The following is a 19,379-nucleotide window of genomic DNA, read 5'->3' as shown; positions in this document are numbered from 1 at the left end:
TGGGACATCTGCAGGTTTTATGAAGTAACATGAAACTATTTACGATCTAGCAAAGGCTGAATGGAATTGAACTTAAGACCAATTTGAAACACAAAATATATAACAAAAATGTTTTGTACATGGTACTGCTAAACCTGTTTTGTATTCATCTCGTCATAAACTTGTTGCTGCATGCTAAACATCAATACTTTTTAGACCCTGAAGTTAAGCTCTTTTCATTTATTTAAAGACCCTCAGATATTGTGACATATACAAATGCTTGCAGATTATCTTTGCACCCTCCACTCCTCTTTCCCTTACTTTCTCCCTGCCACTCCACCTCGCTCTCCTCTCCATCCTACCTTGAGGAACTCCTTGAACTCCGGCTGGCTGTCGGTGCGAGTCTGCAGCAGGGCGGCTCCGTTGATCTGGCAGGAGCAGAAGCGAATGTAGGGCTGCATGTGGGCCAGCTCCGCGGCCAGGATGTCTCCAATCACATGCACCGGCATGTTCTCGCCGCCTGTCTTCTTACGCACACGCAGAGCCCTGCACACATACAAACATGTTTGCATTAGAGCCCACCTGATACTGGATTTTTGAGGCTCGTAACAATCTCAATATTTGGGAGCAAAAGAAACTTCGGATAACAATATATTGACCAATATATGTTTATATATGTAGATTATTTTGGGGCATTTCTGCTTTATTAGACAGCCACAATGAAGAGAGACAGGAAAGACAGAGCAAAGAGAGGGGAAGACATGAAGCAAAGGCCTGGAGCTGGACTCAAACCCAGGCCGCAGCGGCTTAGCCTTAGTATTACGTGGTGCTCACTCTACACATAGGAACACGTTTGTAGCAAGGAATCCTCCAATTTGGCCATCAGATAGTAGTAAGAAAGATATGTACAGTATGCTTGCAATTGAATAATCAACTTATAAATTCACTGACATAATCAGCTCCACCATCTGTACACTTCTTTGTCAACTCATGTGCCACCCAACCTTTTTTTTTTTCTCGTACACAGTGGAATCTGTTGAACAACCTATTTAATGATAACACTTTTTCAAATGAGTACTGTTTACTTCAATATTTCTTCTATATTTTTAAACATACTCATGCATAATAGTCCAGTCATTTTATGAAAAAACCTAGGACAAATTGCATGAGAAAAAAACTCAACTGATTTTGTATCCTCAGTTTGTCCTGAGTGAGGGAAAAAAAAGTCCCAAGAAATCCCATTGGTGGAAAGTTTTGAAAATCACCTATTTATGACCACTTATTACCAAAAAACACACAGGGGAAAGGGGTTCCAAATTTTACTTTCAGATATCACTATAAAAATTCACAAGTTGATTACACACACAAAGACAAGAGAAAAAGTCAATTAGAAGTTCTTTGCATTATTCTGTTTACACATGCATATCACACATTATCTGATATGATATGTGCTAATAAGGAATATAAGGAATAAATGCCAAAACAGATATTTAAACAGTGAATATACTATATATATAGTAACCTTGAATTAAAAGGTTACTATATAACAGTGAATTAAAATGTTACTGTATATATAGTAACCTTCAAGGTTTTATAGTGATATCTGAAAGTAAAATTTTGTTAAAAACAGTGTTTTTTGGTAATATGTGGTCATAAATAGGTGATTTTCAAAACTTTCCACCAATAGGATTTCTTGGGACTTTTTTCCCCTCACTCAGGACAAACTGAGGATACAAAATCAGTTGAGTTTGCTTCTCTTGCAATTTGTCCTAGGTTGACCCCAATTTTGGCCTAAAATTAGTGGACTAGAAAATATCTATGATGAGTTAATTTTGATTAATAATATAAGACAGCTGATATATTGGTTGGCCTCAAGTGTGCATATAGAAATACACACAGCAGTACATGTAGTGTGTATAGAAATGTCTCAAACTCTCACTTGAGCAGTTTGGTGTTGCAGGCGATCAGCTCTTTCCAGTTGACAAAGATCATGGACATTTCTGCTTCAGTCAGCCGGCCCGACTCCGACATGGGCTTGTGGAAAACCTAGACACAGACAGATGCATGCACACAGAGAGACAGACATGAACACAGGCAGACAGACAGAAAATGACAGACAGGTACATGAACACGTGTCAAAGATGTGGTGTGGAGCACAAAGAGCAGAATTATAGAGGGAAAAGAGAGGAATGAGTGAAATGTAACACAAAGGGGGAAAAATCCCATGTGGCCTGTGTTGGAAAGTAACTAGTTACATCTAAATAAATTCCAAATTAAATGTAATTGTAATCGGCTACAGGTGTTCAGGAAAAATATGCAATTAAATAACAGTTACTAATCAAAATGTTGGTGATTACAAAGGGGTTACATCTGAATATATTCTTTTTGGTAAAAAGCTCATATGTAGAATGTAAAACTCAACAAATTAAAACATTCCAATCTTCATTTAAGTTATACTGACAAACTTTTAATAACTCTGTATTGAGTTTGTTGTGAGGCTTGCACTGCCTGGTTTAAACTGGTGTTTTTAGGACTTTCAGCTTTACTGTCAAGTGTAAAACATTTGTTAGAAAAGTAATGAAAAAGCAAAACTTATCACATTTTTAATGGGGTAACTAGTAATCTGTAACCTATCGCATTACAAAAGTAATCTTCCAAACACTACACACGGCTGATGCATCAGATGCACATAAAAAAAACATGTGGTCCAACAGCGTTTAAGTAAATGTAGAGTATCTGCTGTGTGTCTGCATGTTGCTTTGCAGTGTAAACGGTGTGTGTCACCTCCAGGACGATCTGCAAGTCTTCCACGTATCTATCCTCAGTCTGTATCAGCTCGTGGATGTAACCCTGCCTTTTCCTCTCCTGGGGGCTCAGAGAGTCGAGGCTGGTGAGGTCTGCGCACCCTGGAGGAGAAGAGGAGCGGGAACAGAGAAGTTGTAGCTCCCACTTCATTTGCTTGCAAACTCCCCACACCACCGCCCTCCCATCCTCGCCCAACAAACACTCAATACTCAAGACCAACTAGTGCTGTCACTTCAACAAAGCCACAACCCACGATTTAAACCACAGCAACACAGCAACACAGCACTGACTCTCTCCTGCTGGAGGATTTATGTACATGACAAAACAAAACAAAAAAGCATTAAAAGAACACTGAAATTAGTCAGTAACACCTCTATTCACACAGTTTTTTTTTTTTCCAATCACATAATATTTAAAACACACTTAACTGTGGATCAGGATGCAGGCTGAAACACAAATTCTGTTTTGTTTTTTTTTAGTGTTCCCATCCAGTGACTGTACCTTCTAAATTCACTCTGCACATTACTGGGGTGGGGTGGGATGATGTTTCACTAACACACACATTAAAAAAAAGAATAAAATAAAATACATACACACACACACACACACACACTCGAAAACTTGCTAAATCGCTTATATTACACTGTCCTACTTACTGTCCTGTTTTGATTTGTGTGTTTGAGCATCTCTATATCAGTATATATGCAAATGTTTGCTCCTATTCTCTGAATCAACACATGAACACACACACTTATTATACACACTTACCAGAGTGTCCAGAGTGCCCATTAGGACATTGCAGGAGTCCCACACTAGCAGACTGCTGCTCTCTGCCTGACCCTTCCCCCTCTTCTGCCCCTTTTCCTTCACCTTCCTCGTCTCTCGTGTCCCACAGGTTCAGAAAATGAAACCTGCGCTTGTTCTGTAAAGTCATTCTCCTGCTTTTTGTCTTCGTCTTACTTTGTTTTTTTGTCGCTCTTGGTATTTTTGTTGGCTGTCCCTTTTCAGTCACGCTGCCCTACAACTGTCTTGTCTTTTTCTCCTTCTGTGCTGTTGACTTCTCCTTGCCAGTGTATCTGCACAGAGCAAAACCGCTCTTAAGACTTAGCAACCAAATCTGTTTGTACCAAAACAGGACGGGGGATTCTTTCTCTCCCTCTCGGTAGGTGCTCGGAGTGAATAAAAAGCTTAGTTTTTTTCTGGATTTTGTGCCACTGAAACAATCAAAGCCCCAAACAACTCCTAACACTTTCTGTAAGAGCACTCAGAAAGTTAATGTTGCTATGTAACATACAGTTAAAGCCAGTCAGTAGAGATTTGGCCAATATTACAGAGAAAGAAGGCTGAGTTTTGAAGATTCAAACCAATGGAGGCAGGATAAAACTGCCAAATTATTCATGAGGCAGCGTTCTGGGTCTCAGCTGCAGAGCAGGACTGTGGCTGCCAGAAAGAGGACACTTCTGTTTGACAGACTCACAACACCAAGGAGACGGGAAGTTTGTTAAGTCCAGCTGTTGTCTCCTGGAACTGAAGCTGGTTACTAAATAGAAACATCTGAATTCACATGAATCAGGAAAAACTGTGAACAACAAGGGGATCCAAAACATTTTAACACAATCCATCTGGATTTAGAATTATCCATCACCTATAAGTGACTAAAATATTTTAACAGGTGGTGGTGGTGACACAGAGGTACATATATACACAATCCTAGCACTGACGTGGGCTTAAACATCTGCTAATCTTAATCTTATGTAATGTTTTGACAATATACACACACTGAATGCAACACGTGCACACATGCATGTAACAAAAAAAAAAAGAAAAGAAAAGAAAAGAAAACATTTGGACACTAGAATTTCATTTTCAACTGCAATAATAAATTGTCTTTTTCATTTCAAACCAATCTTTAATGTTTTATTTAAGACTCCAAAAATATACAAGACACATCTTCAAAAAAAAAAAATGTTAAAACTGTTTTATACAGTTTATGGGCTTAAAGGTACAGTTTTACATAGGATTTTCTGTAAATAGATCTAATCTGTTGTGCTCACTGCCGCTATGTGCTGTTTTCCATCAGCATATTTCATTTCCCTCTTTGATGCTTTTGATGTGTAGCTTCAAAAAATAACTCCAAAAGTTAACAAAATAAAAACCAGAAAAAGGATAAAAGTGAGTAATGTTTTGAAAAGCAGCAGTTGTTGGTTTCTGTTCATCAGTACAATCAGTCTCATGGAGAAAGTATGTATCAGCGCCCATGAAACACATTCAGATCAGGTTTCTTTTCACTCGCTCACCTGAAGACCATGATACACAGGCACAGCAACAATCAAGACTGTGTATCGTTTCTTCTTCCTTTTTTACTTTTACTTCCACCTCCATCCCTCCTAAGTACATTCATGTCCAAACTACCACAAAGATTGCCAGTGGATCATTGCCTTCAAAGTAACACAGCTAATACAACAAAACATCTGAGTGTCAAATTAGGGCATAATAATATCAGTGCAAAGGCACACGTGTCCACATGCACAAACACACACAGAGCAGCAGCAAAACAGCTCACACTTTAATATAAGGTGCAGCAACATAGTTCATACTCTAACCCCTAAAGGCAAAGTTTATGTCTCTCAGTGACATTGGAACAGTTAGCCATATGGTGAAGAGTCTGTGCATCCTCACAAATAACCCAATTATGGATTTTATGCGGAGGACTGGACTTACTTTTTGCCCCCCAGTCAAGTTAAACAGAATGGTTTCAAGTAGTGAAATAAAACGGCCACTGCAAATGAACAATCTTAAAATGTGAAAGCAGAAAATAAGAATTCTTAGTGGTAGTTTTCCAGGCCTGGATTTAGCCAGTTATTCATGTTCAACAGGGCTCTCCTAGTGATTTCACCTCAATCCTGGGCAGTATAAATGTATGTATTCAATAAATATGAGAGGCATTTTATCACTTTGAAAGTGATGTGCTCACTTCTGAGACACTCTCAGTTCCCCTTAACTCTGACATTAATATGCATCCTGGGTGACTGGATTGTGATTGGCACAAAAATGAATAAAACTGAGGTGTAAATTCAATCAGCAAAAGCTGAGCACCTCCAGAGGTGGTCGGAGACACCTGTGACCATCATTACTATAACAATAATAATAATAATAATTATAATGATAAATAGTACTGATGGAAACAATTATAAGGGGTGGCAATAATCTAGTGAGTGAGAAAGAAATGTGATCAAAATGAGAAACATTTTAATAGTGGTGCAAATGCCATTAAGCTAAAAGAAGCCTGAGCACAATCCAGATATGAGATTCATGTTAATGTGTGTGAAGGAGAAATGAGACTGTTCACACATCCGCCAGGTTTCTGTTAGCTATTTTCAAACACAGTTCATGCCTGATACTGAGATTTTTTTAGATTTTTAATGGAGGAAAGGACCTTAAACACGCTGGATCCTAGGCAGGCAAGGCCATGGATTTGCCCATCATTACAGACTTAAAATATCCTCAGGTTTGTGGGTTGGTGAAAATTTCATCCCTGGACAAAAACCAGGTTTATTGCGTGTCTGTCAAAGTGGCCCACAGCGTCTGAACATAGACACATCCGTGAGGAGATAGTGGGCTCTATGTGAGCTGAAGTCCCAAGATTGGGTGGAAAATGTGGAAGGAAAAGACAAATGACTTCAAGGCCTTGTCCACAGTAAGCCAGGGAAATTTGAAATGCTTGTTTGGTGTTCTGCTCTCACTATACCACACTGACATTTTCAAACCAACATTTTCAGACCAAGTCCACTATCAAGCATAGCCTGCGCATGTTCTAACACAAAACTATAACCTAGATAGACAGGAAATTTGTGATTTCAAAAAGCTCTGATTTCTCCCTCCACACTATTAGTCTGTTTTCAAATGTACACATATTGGAGAGCGTTTTTGAAAACTTTTATAGGTGGAAAATGCCGGCTGAGTGTGGATGGAAAGCCGAAGTGGAGAGAAAAAAAAGAGGCTTTTTCAAATTCACCTGGCTTAATGTGGACATGGCCCAAGAGAAAAGAGAGGAGAGAAAGACATGGGAAGAGAAGAAGAAATGCAGCAAGAGGGAAGAAATGAAATAAAAATGAAAGGAGGGAAGGGCTAAGAAGCTGGAGGGGAAAGAAAAAAGTGGGATAAAGGAAGGAAGGGGAAAAATATGTGGAGGAAAAAAAGGGGCTCACCACAGAGAGACCCACCATCCCTCTGCTTTTGAGGCTTGTTTCGCCCAACTGCGAGTCATCATCAATTTGCAATCAAATCAAAGAACTGGGCAATCCCATGAGGCACTGGGGCATGAAAAATTCACTGAGTCATGAGCGGTTGTTATTGTAGGTTGTAGGTCCTGACTAATTTCTGGGTAAAACAGGTTAGAGTTGATAGATCTAGAAAGGACAACTCTGTTTTCACACAAGGCCTATGTTTCTCTCTCTCTCTCTCTCTCTCTCTCTTACTCACACAAACACACACACACACACACACACACACGCACGCATGCGCACACAGACGCAGCGTAACATTAGTTCAGTGGGAAAAGTTAGTAGGAAGGTGGAGCGTCCAGACACTCCATCCCTTCAGAGCAGGGCAATAGTGGGTCTCTCTGAAGCCGGTAGGAGAGGAAGAGGAGGAGGAGGAGGAGGAGGAAGAGGACTTTCTACCGCCCTAGAAAAAGAGAAAGACAGAAATCGAGGAATAAAGAGAGAGGGAGAGAGTGAGAGAGAGAGAGAAACAAAGGACAGCACACAGGGAGAAGAGGAAGGAGGGGCAGAAGGAAAAGAACAGGGAAAAGGTGAAATGGTCAGTGAGAAGAATGGATATACAGATGAACGGATGGGTAGATGGACGGACATATTAGTGAGGCAATGGGGGTTGTGAAGATGAACAGACAGATGTGCAAAAGGTTAGGTCTAAATCACAGCTTGAGCCTGAAATCAAAATATACAGGTGGAGAGTCAACATGCTTTAAACGCACATTTCCATTCATGAACAGTCAAACTCCAGAGTCAGTTTCCTTAATGATCTGCAGCCACAATCAGCACTCAGACATTCTTCTGACTCTACTCATCAACAAGTCTGTCTCATTGGCATTTTATGGCCCTGGTACCTAGTGAGGGAAGTTCCTCCTTGGGATCTATTTTGTCTAAAAGGTCACATGAATGTAGGCAAGCTAACAGAGAAAAGTCACATGAAATAACTCTTGCAGAATTCAACGCAGTACAGTGTCGTCGCTTCCCATAGTAATCGATCTTCTCATGAAACTTGAACGTAACTAAATGGAATCTAAATGCTACCTTAGCTACCCAGATAACACTGAGTTAGTTTACTTCTGGTGGGATGACTACCAGCTATGCTTGGTGAGTCATGTGCGGTACAATCAAAATTCCTGGCTCCGAGTACGATATCCTGCACAGCGAAGGAACCATCTCATGTTTCCTTAAAATTTCACTAAACATTGATGTGTCCTATGTTTTCACTGCTAATGGGACTGTCCTAAGTGGCCATATTTCTGAAAAAAATCTACCTTGGTAAAAAAACTTCCAAAAGAAACAGACCCAATAATTTCAAACAAGCAAAATTAATTCTGTGACAGCATGAGAGCTACAAAGTTCAACTTAAATACAGTAAACTATCACTTCTGCAGTATAATATAATAGTGTGATTACATCTACATTTCATGTTCAGAAATATTTACTATATTGCACTGTTCTATAAAACAGAAAAACACATCTGATTGCAGTCCCTGGACTTCAGCTAAGCACAAAGGATTTGTCTCTGGCTCTTTGTATCATTTACCATCTCTGGTAAATTCATTTAGGATTATGTTCTGTGATGAACCGCACTGCAGTTTGTTTGATAGAAGACAAAAACAAAAAACTTCCTGCGGTCTCAGTGGGGTTATATTTGAAGTTAATGTTGCCAAGTTTGAATGGATTCAAAAATGGTTGATGTGAACACATTCTTACAATTAAAAATAAAACCTACGCCTGACACTGATAGGAATGGCTTAAAATCTCACCTTTCATTTTTGAAAAAGTGAAAAATTACGACTCACATTACGTTATGCTTTCACTGAGTACTACTGTTTTAGCTAGTAGTACAAATTGACTCCCACTGCTTTAATTCGACACAGGAAACTGTTGTTAAGTAATGAGGGTAATCACTTGTTTTACATGTTTCACTTACACTGCTGGCTGGGGTCAGACTCTGCTGTGGTCATCTTAACGTAATTGGTGGGGAACAGGCCCGTGACCCCGTTGACCTCTCCTTTCCACCAGTCAGGATTGTTCTTGTCGAGGACGTTGATCAGCTGACCTTTAGAGAAGCTCATCTCGTCATCGTTGGCGGCTGTGTAGTCGTACATAGCTATCACCTGACACACTGGAAAAGATATATTTGATTTTGAGAGTAAGAGGGGTTAGAGTTTGCATGAGGGGGGCTTTGTATAGTATCAACAGACTTGGAAAACAATGTGTGTGTCTGTGGTGTGTGTGTGTGTGGTGTGTTACCTGGTTGGGGTGCAGGTGTGGACTTGCCACTGCTGGATCCCAGTATTTTCACATGAGAGGCAGGGAACCAGCCCTTCTGGCGCTTTTTACCACGAGCCTGAAGGCAGAAAAGACTCATAACTACTGAAGCTAAAAATGAGGTTCTCATCAAACAGCCGCGATGCCAATCATGAGACTTCAACTCAAACCCCCACAACCCAAACTTTGGGCATGACTGGATCTGCTGTGGAGCCAAACACACTAATGCTGAGTCACCAAACTGTAACTCCACCTAGGAGCGGACTGGTGATGTCAGGCTCAGTGTGTTATGGAGGAGCTGAAGCTAACTGTCCAAAATAAGGCTGTGGCCACACTCATCTATCGTGTTTGTCTGTCAACGTCTGTTTCGGATTATTTTTGAATGTGGACCGTCTAATTGTTGATGATGCCTCTGAGCAGAATTTAAGCTCGAGAAGGAGTTGAAAAACAACCTGAGGGACAAATCAAATCTCTATCTGTACAGTGATGAATCAGTGCGGCTGCAGCCTAACGTTACGATCAGGCTTCCCACTCGATAAAATTCCTTGACTTTTCCATGACTAAAATGTGGAATTTAGTGAATGCAGTGAATCCATCCAAGGTGAGGGTTAATCATGTGTTTAGCTGTCCATCTGCATCTTGAAGACTTGGAAGTTTTTTTTTTGTTTGTTTTTGTTAAATTCATCATCTGTTTTTTATTTAATTTTTTAAATTTGTGTTCATCTCTGGCTGATTGTCAGCCTAATTAAAGCAGGGGAAATAAACACAACATGGACACAACAGAAAATAAAAGTAACATTTGGTGAGTTTTTTTTTTTTTTTTTTTTTTTTTTTTTTTTGGGCCATTTCTGCTTTATTCAGTAGTAGAGTAGAACAGTAGAGAGAGACAGGATAGACAGCGTAGAGAGAAGTGATGGCATGCAGCAAACGGCCTGGGTTTGGATTCAAACCCAGGACCCAGGACTGTCAAGAACTCAACCTTGATAAGCAGAACAGGCTTTTCTAATTCCTGAAAATGGTGCCAGTGAGTGGAGATCATACAGGTCAGGGTTTTCACCTCTAGTTGTGAGGATCAAACAGCAAACAGGCACAATCAAAAGTTTAAGAAACACCGACCTGTAGTTCTCCAAGCCACCAGCCGGAAGTGTTCTTGCTGAGGATGAGGATGAGCTGGCCAGGAGCGAGGTTCAGCTGCTCAGCCCCAGTAGAGGAGTAGGAACTTGTCACCTGGGCTATCTCTGCGCACACACACGCACACACACACACACACAAACACACACACACACACACACACACACGCACACACACACACACACGCACACACACACACACACACACACACACACACACACACACACACACACACACAGTTGTGTTTCCATCACTTCAGAGGACATTACATTGACTGAAATTCAACATTAGCAATACCTTAGCAATACCTAGTCCACACACACACAAACACACACACACACACACACACACACACACACACACAACGTTCATCTGCAGCACTTGTGAAATACAAAAATATAAACTCTGTGGTTGTGTGAGCGAGGGAGAGAGAGGGAAGCTTACCAGGCTTCTTCTTGCCAGTTATGCTCGACGTCTGAAACACAAAGTATGGTGACATTAGTTTGGGAAAGGTTTGATGTGGCCTCATTGTAAACCTTAAACTTTAAGATAAGATAAGGTAACACTTTATAGGGGAAATTCAGGTGTTACAGGCAGCAGCATTAGGAGAGACGATTCAAAAACAAATGTTTACTCCAACGTTTTGGGCAAAACACCCTTTCTCCACTGACTTGCCCAGCCTGAGACAGGATGTTCAATACCATTTTCACCTCTGTATGTCCTGTGGTTCGATTTGGTCCAATGGGTAGCATTTCATGTTAGGAGAAGTCAGATGGTAGAACTGTAACCGCTGAACATACTTATCCTCTCTGAAGGTGAAGGTATAGGCTGAAGGTATAGGGAGATCCAGCACGTTAACTTTTCTAAGTAATTCTAAGACGTGTATTTCAAATACATGTTACACTGTGTAAATAAGACAGCTCTGGAGTTAGTGTAAGGTTTAATTTTTCACTTTGATGGAGCTAGGCTAATGACTCCCATAGACTTCAAGTCTTTATGCTAAGCTAAGACAAAATTCTACCTGTAGGAAGTGAACCACTGGATGTACAGAGGTGAGAATGGCATTCAACATCTTGTCTCAGGTTGGGTAAGTCGGAAAAAAGGGTATTTTGCCAAAAATGCTGTCGTATTCCTTTAAAGAAGATGACACAAAAATATGTCAGTGTATGTAAGCCCGTCTTACATCTGTTTCTTTAGGCTTGACGTAGTTGCTGGGGAACAATCCTGTGCGGTCACCTATCGAGCCGTTCCACCATTCTCCCTCTTTCTGGCTCACCAAGATCACATCTCCCTCTCCGAAAGTCAGATCACCAGGCTCTGGAGACTCGTACGTGTACAGCGCCACATATTCTGGGGAGGACAGGACAAATTAATAAAAAGATGAACAGACCGACAGAAGGTCCTAGTACAGCAAGGCACAAGGCCAAATGATCAACTTAAGTTAAAAAGCTAATTAAAATTTCTTGGTTCAAGGTGGACCAGAATGGCTATCCCTGTTTGTGATTACTTTGCATAAAATTGCTCAGTAAACACAAATTTGTTTTGCTCAAACATTTTTTTTCCAAAAAATGTGGTTACATACTGTGCACAATTGTGAAATCCAGCGTGTAATATTGGCTGCAGCTGCTTTGAGTTTAAAGACAAGTCTACTGATTGTGAGAGGCTTATTAGCTAGATGGAGATAAGTAGATGCTTTCAGTTTTCCCAGAAGCAACACACAGCTGTGATACAATACATCACTTTATAAAAGGCTAAAATAAACTTGGCATGTTTGCCCTTTGTGCAAACAACCTGAACTATTAACCAGGGTTGGGAACAATTAGATTTCTTTTACCCAGATTACTGTAATTAGATTACCCGTCCTTGTGACTAATGTAAAGGATTACATTTCAATCTTAAGTAACTGAATGACATTCTTAGTACTTCTGTTACTGGAGCACAGAAATTTTTGAAAGTTATTGAATCCCAGTGGAGAGAATAATGTATCATGTGAACTGAGGTGTTGCCTATAAGAGCAATTAGTAATGTGATGGCAATTTGTAGAAAGTAACAGGTAACCTATTATTTTTTTGGAGTAACTTACCCAACATTGCTAATAACATATCAAACACTGTGACTCAGTTTAGCAGGTATAAATAAGCAAAAATGCCTGTGAATAGTTGTAGCAGAGAGTGAGTTCAGGGCCAATAATTAAGTGTGTTTTCATATTTCAGAAGTACGGAGGGGAAGTTTCCTACTGTACCTTCCAGCTGATGACCGTCAGCAGACTCTGAACCGTCAGGAGGGCAGTTTGTTGGGCTGGAAACACAAATACATTGTCATAATTATTCATCTGAAACATTTTACGATGCAGTGTGAGCTAAACTTGAACTGCATGCGTCAGAGCGGTTTGTAACCACGTGGTTTATCACAAAAGGTTGCTCAGGACAGCAGGAAGAGCCAGGCATCAGTTAAGTTCTGCAGTCTGAGTAGTTACTATAGCCGCATAGTTACCACACCCACAAACATGCAAGCACGTGCGCACACACACACACACACACACACACACACACACACACACACATATATTCAAGTGACACTTTTCCATGTGACTGGATGTTTTCACTGATAACCCTGAGATAAAAAGCATCCCGTGTGCCATTCAAACTATGTGGGCGTGGGAGGAGGACAAGTAAGTTCTGTACTCTGTGTTTGCACATGTGTGTTGTGTGTGTGTGTGTGTGTGTGTGTGTGTGTGTCAGGAGCTTGTCTGTGCTCTACCAATACTGAATACAGAAACTAGAACAGCTAGAGTGTGGACCTTCCCATGTATCTTTTTTGACCTGCTTAGCCTGTTTTGATCTATTTCTTTGTTTTGCAACATGGAGGACGCTTTCCCTTCCACATGGAGACGGACTTATAAGTCACGTTTTTGTTCCTTTTTATTTTATTTCTTTATTTTATTGTGTTTTCCCTGTTTTTGTTAGTGTAATTATCACTATTATTTTGAGACAGTCAACAGTCAGTCAGTAGAAACACTTCTCCTGATTACTGCAATGAATTGCCTGCATGGTATTTTTAAAAACTTCAAATCGGTAATAAAGTCACTGGAAGGGGCTTCAAGAAGGAATTTCTGCCTGCTTGGACATATACATACAGCGTGTAGGATACCAAGTAACATGCATCTCCCATGCATGAACAGAAAATCTGCAGCAATTGAGTCACCTTTCATTAACCGTAATAGAAATAAGGAAGTAAGGCCAGGCCAGAGTCCTCCACCCAGTTTCATCATATTTATGCACAAAAAGCTTACTCAGCACTCTCCTCTTCCCCGAGCAGTGTCACGTAGTTCTTGGGGAACCAGCCCTGAGCACCGTTCAGCTCTCCCAGCCACCAGCTGTCCTGCTGCTCCAACACTCGAATAACATCGTCCTTACTGAAGTTCAGATGGCTGGCCGTCTTCGCCGTCCAGGAGCACAGGGCCTGGGCCAGCAGATTACCAACCACCTGCAGACAGGCGGGAAAGGAGAAAGAGTGTTTCTTTTCTGAAATTAAAATGTCAGCTTTCTCTCTCCAAAATACCCCCCCAAAAGGGGGAGAGAGACAGAGAGGAAAAGAGAGACAAATACACTTTGTGACAATAACATGATTGTTTCCCTAGAAAGCATATGGGCTGGTGTCACATGCTTTGTTGTCACGCTAACTATAGAACCTACGTTTTAGGGAAAAAAGGATAACAGGAGACGTTGCACACGGCATTACTCCACATATTACACCCATCATTTTTCTGTTGACTCTAAACAAACTTCCTGCTGACAGTGAACACGATAAAAACCGAGCACAGCTCACAAGTACATTGCATAATGAACAAAATGGTATGTACTGTATGGCATTCATAGATTTATTCATTGTTCAGTATGTAAGCTAACTGGAATAGACAGGATCTTCCAAGGCATGAAACTAAATTTCATCTACACTGATGAGTTGTGAACGGATTACATAATTCAGCAAGTCGAGAGCTAGGGCTAGTGTTGATTTCCCATCCTGATCCTCTGTTTTTGGGAGATTAAACTCAAGATAGGGCCAGAAGATAAAAAGCAAGATAGAGCTATGAGCCAAAGTAGGATTTGGGAGTCCAGCAGGCAACATGGGAGGGGAGATAAACTGTAAGTGAAACTGGTCTGGGACTCAAAACAGGGAGAAGCTGTTTGGGTGACCTCCAGAGGTTGTTCTGTACCTCAACTGTTATCTCAGCATACTGAGCTAAAAAAAAAACCTAATTTAATAATGGACTATACGATTTCTATTTTGACCTCTCATCAACTGTCGTGATTGTATCTGTCATAAAACTGATTGCATCAATGTGCTCAGAATATGCTTTGGTAGCTTCGAAGTCAAAGTTAATGTGAAACTATGTTGCTGTGCACAGGTAACTCCATCTTGTGAACAATTAATAGCACGTGCATTCTCTAAAATGACTGTTTTACTGTTACTGTTACAAATCACTTCAAACTCACAAATTAACACCAAATTTCCTTCCGTGTTCAAACATGAAGGAGGTTTTTGGGTCCAATTGTTGGTAACTCCTGAGCGCTCCAATGGGAAATTAAGTGGCGTAGCTGGAGCTGGTGGCTTAGGTCAAGCTGAGTTGATGCATAAGGAGCATGTTTCTTTGTTCTGTGGTGCAACTTTCAGCCAATTATCGACCTTCATTATAACTGGGTTCTGCCCTGCGAGTTGTCAGTCACAACCACTCACAACAAACATGAACAGAGCTGCTGAGTAGAATTCGATGTACCTGCAAAAAATAGTGCCTTTCAAGTGTGCAAATTTTAATTGATTTATGTATATTTTACTAACTGCACTAATGCAACTGATATTTGTGATGGACATGAGATACGACTGTTTACTGACAGAAAGAAGCTGATATGATCCTTTAAGACCAAAATGTTTGCTGTTCAAACACTGCAGCATGTAGCGTGGACACCACATCACCCATTTCTTTCCATTAATCAAAACCATAACCACAGTTTCACCATCAGTTACAGTACCTGTCCCTGTGTCTCCGAGGGGGCGGGGTTTGGAGAGTGCGTTGGTGTGAAAGCCGACTTTGTCCCGGCTGCCTTGGCAGCCTCTAGACTATTATGAACTGTGCTGGCATTAGACAGCTGTGGTTTGAGAGCCACTTTGGGAGCGCTAGCAGCAGGGGTCTGATTAGCTGTATCAGATGTGTTCATTCTCTCTACGTAGCTCTCTGGGAACCAGCCCATCTTCCCCTGTCTGCTGCCATACAGCCAGCCCTGCTCCCGCTCTGTCGTCTCATCAACCTGACACAAGAAGAGGGAAGGTTTGGGCGAGAGATGGAGGAAGATTGGGGAAAGTTGGAGAATAAGGAGAAAAAGGACAGATTTTTTTTTTAGAGAACAGGAATAGACAGACTTTTGAGAGTAGCACAGCTGACAACATGGGACAAAACTCAAAGTACAAGGCAGATTACTGAGGCTTCTGTTGCCATCAGCTTTTTCATTACACAATGTGAAATGACTGAATATAATATAGAAAAGAGAGAATCCTGTACATAACATCTGCTATAAACTGATGAAATCTAGAGCAGAATAAAACCGAGTGGTTTTAAACAACGTCTGTAAAGAAACTGAAAACTTCCAGTGAGGTGAAACCTGTTTTTTTTTTTTTTATTCTTACCTCAATGATGTCATCAGCACTGAAGCTCAGCTCATCCTGGTTTCGAGCAGTAAAGGGGTAGAGCGCTCTAAACGAAGTGAGTGCTGCTGACTTCCTGTGTTGTGTAGCCTTGGGCTGCAAACCACCTGGGACAGCCAATCAGGAATCACATTAACAGGGGGTGTAAATCAGACATGAATTAAAGTTTCACTAAGCAGCAATGACTGGGAGAGAACTACAGACAGCAGGACAGGGCTTATCTAAGCTTTTATACTGATTTGGTTTTTAGGCAATCATGCGATCAAACTAGTATACTGAGTTTTACCACTAGATGGCGCATTTTTGGGGAACATAATGAGAACCCTAAACATGTAGCCACTGGTATGAGTAATGACAACTCAGTGACTGAATCTTTTTATTTCTCACCATCACTATTCACGATCAAAACAGATAAATAAATAAACAAAGAAACATTCAGCATAATGCAAAGTGAGAAACTTATGAAGGGGAAAATTTATGAAAACAATATCTAAGAAAACAAACAGCTCACTAAACAGCAGACAAAGCAGCAGCCCACTCAAACAGTGAAGTTGGAGTTGAAAATGTAAAATTTTAAAACATCATCACAAACAGGCTGCAGCCAAGTGCAGCCTATCTGTGTAACAGTATCAGAATTTAAAATGTAAATAATATAAAAGGTATCAAAAAGTAAACAGCGGGAATTTAGCCAAATGAAACATGGACCTAGATAAGGAAAGCTTTAGGCCTACAGCACGTCCGAGTATTAAATATATTCATCACATTGTAGTGTGTCATACTACTAATGCAAATTGCCAATGCAATAGGCCCTATTTCACCGCAGCCATTTTGACATGAAATAGCAGAATAAACACAGGTGCTGCTAATGAAATTAACAAAGGTTCTGTTCCATTTAGGTCTAACGGAGGCAGGGTCCTGTTGATGTGCATGCTGGAAAGGCTCTGGTTCACTTAAGTGGAGCAAAACTTTAATTTGTGTCATGTTTACCTGTGTCATGTCAAACAGCTGCTGGGAAAAAGGTCTATACATGTTGCCTAAAGCTCTGATTTAGACTTTTTAAGTCGCTAGAACATCAGTGACAAATGCTGCTTCAACTGGTTCACATAATATTAAACTACCCAATCCTAGCAGACAGCTGTTTGATCATAACTCCTTTAAACCAAACTGTGTGTGTGCGTGTGTGTGTGTGTGTGTGTGTGCCTCACCCTTCCTCTCCTCCAGTCCTCTGAGCAGAGCCGTCAGTTTCTCCTGAATGTCCAACTTTCCTACTCCGCCCGGCTGTTGCTGCTGCTGCTGCTGCTGTTGCTGAGACGCCTCCTCCTTTCTCTTCCTCTCATCCTCTACTCTCCTCCTCTCTTCTTCCTCCTCTCTTCTCCTCCTCTCCTCCTCTTTTCTCTTCCTCTCCTCCTCTTTTCTCTTCCTCTCCTTCTCTTCCTCCTCCTGCTGCTGCTGCTGCCTCTTCCTCTCCTCCTCTCTCCTCCTCCTGTCCTCCTCCTCCCTTTTCCTCCTCTCCTCTGCGTCACGGAGGGCTGCCTCAGCAGCTCTGTGTCTCCTCCTCTCCTCATCCATCTCCCTCCTCCGCTCTTCCTCTCTCCGATGCTCCTCTTCTAACCGTCTGCGTCGCTCCTCTTCCTCTTCTTTCCTCCTCCTCTCCTCTCTCCTCTTCTCCTCCTCCAGCCTCCTTCTCTCCTCCTCTAGTTGCCTCCTCTCCTCCTCCAGCTGCCTCCTCTCCTCCTCCTGCCTCCTCCTCTCCTCTGCCCGCTGCCGTTCCTCCTCCTCTCTCCTCTTCCGCTCTGCCGCCTCCTTCGCTTTGCGCTCTCGTTCGGCCAGTTCTCTGGCAGCCTGGAGGCGAGCCTGCACCTCCCTCTCCTCCTCCTCCCTCAGTTTGGCCTCCCGCTCCTCTTGAAGCTTCCTCTGCCGCTCCTCTTCATCCCTCTTCAGCTTCTCCTGCCACTGACGCTCCTTTTCCAGCTTAATACGCCTGCAAAAATCAAGCAAAAGGCATGTTCTTCTTTAAAAAAAAAAAGGAAGCTGCTAAAATATACAATACTCTCTTTTTTTCTTTACAGGTTCTCAACTTGTGATGAAAGCAGCGTACCTCTGAGCTTCTTCTTCCTCCCTTTGCTTCCTCTCCTCCTCCTGTCTTTTTCTTTCCTCCTCCCTTCGCTTCCTCTCCTCCTCCTGTCTTTTCCTCTCCTCCTCTTGCTCCCTCCTCCTGTTCAGTTCACGCCGCTTGTCCTCTTTGATGCTCCGTAGTTTCTCTAGCGCGGCCTGCTGCTTTCTCTGGCTCTCCCTCAGCTCCTGACACACACACAAACAAAATGCACCATTACTGACAAAGCAAAAGAGTTCAGTAGTGTCTAGTCAGCTCATTGTTTCATTCATCGGCATGCCACACAGCAGGCCCAAACACAATGCACAAGAAGCACACAGGTCACTGAGCAACAAGTGAAACCATTTGTGCAAGGAGAAGGACAAACATGCGGAGAGAGGAAAGAAGAAAAGAGAGAAACATCAAAGGAAGGGAATTAAAAAAAACCTGAAAATCACAAGCAGTGGAAAGAACAAGCAAAGAAAAGCCATCAACTAGGGAAGAGAGGAGACAAGAAGAATAAAAGGAGACTAGGAAGAAAACCTTTAGTAGGTAGAAGAGGTTACGGAGGCAGACCAGCAGGCAGAGGACAGCCTGGAGCATAGAGTCCTCAGCATCCACATACTGTAAAGAGGGAGGTCGAGAAGGAGCGAGGGATATTGGAAAAGAGTGCAGAGGAGAGGAACCAAGGGATTAAGGTGGCAAGAAAGAAGGTTTCGATGGGATGGAATGACAGAGAGATTATAGAGGAAGAAAAAATGGCACAACAAGCCAGAGCAGCAGTGGTAAGTTAGCTGGTAAACAGACACTGCACGCTCTAGAAATGAGTTTCCAAAATGATTCCCCCAGCTCCTTAAACCGAGTCCACACATCCACAGTTTGTGATAACATGGCCCTGGTGTTAGAAATGGCTCAAAAACTCACTGAAGCTTTAGTGCTGCTAAATTCAAATAAAACACTACTTATTAAGAAATGCTAGATGTGCATGATATTTGGTAAGATTAACAGTAGATACTTGCAACTCCACTGTCCAAGCTGATTGTTTGCCTTTTTGATCGCCACTGCCACTCTCATTCATTGCAATTTAGAAATCACATTTCTAATATCCCTTTTACATTGACCCA

The 19,379-nt window shown here is 41.6% G+C and overlaps 1 protein-coding gene across 1 annotated transcript in view; it reads right to left on the bottom strand.

Moving 5' to 3' along the window:
* itsn2b (intersectin 2b) overlaps positions 1-19,379 on the bottom strand; it is a 52,335-nt gene that overhangs the window by 9,824 nt on the left and 23,132 nt on the right. Inside the window, exons 17-30 of the mRNA XM_030047176.1 lie at positions 18,262-18,464; positions 17,369-18,144; positions 16,146-16,270; positions 15,494-15,769; positions 13,756-13,949; positions 12,706-12,761; positions 11,647-11,813; positions 10,908-10,938; positions 10,449-10,570; positions 9,315-9,411; positions 8,992-9,186; positions 2,764-2,885; positions 1,919-2,025; positions 342-525 (exon numbers count right to left, since the gene is read on the bottom strand). Of these exons, the coding sequence (XP_029903036.1) occupies positions 342-525; positions 1,919-2,025; positions 2,764-2,885; positions 8,992-9,186; positions 9,315-9,411; positions 10,449-10,570; positions 10,908-10,938; positions 11,647-11,813; positions 12,706-12,761; positions 13,756-13,949; positions 15,494-15,769; positions 16,146-16,270; positions 17,369-18,144; positions 18,262-18,464 (2,655 nt within the window). The remainder of the gene's footprint in view (positions 1-341; positions 526-1,918; positions 2,026-2,763; positions 2,886-8,991; positions 9,187-9,314; positions 9,412-10,448; positions 10,571-10,907; positions 10,939-11,646; positions 11,814-12,705; positions 12,762-13,755; positions 13,950-15,493; positions 15,770-16,145; positions 16,271-17,368; positions 18,145-18,261; positions 18,465-19,379) is intronic.

Source organism: Myripristis murdjan, chromosome 3, assembly GCF_902150065.1.
Source record: "Myripristis murdjan chromosome 3, fMyrMur1.1, whole genome shotgun sequence".
Classification (NCBI taxonomy): Eukaryota; Metazoa; Chordata; class Actinopteri; order Holocentriformes; family Holocentridae; genus Myripristis; species Myripristis murdjan.
Note: the sequence above shows the minus strand (reverse complement) of the source record. Positions and strands in the feature narration are given on the sequence as shown.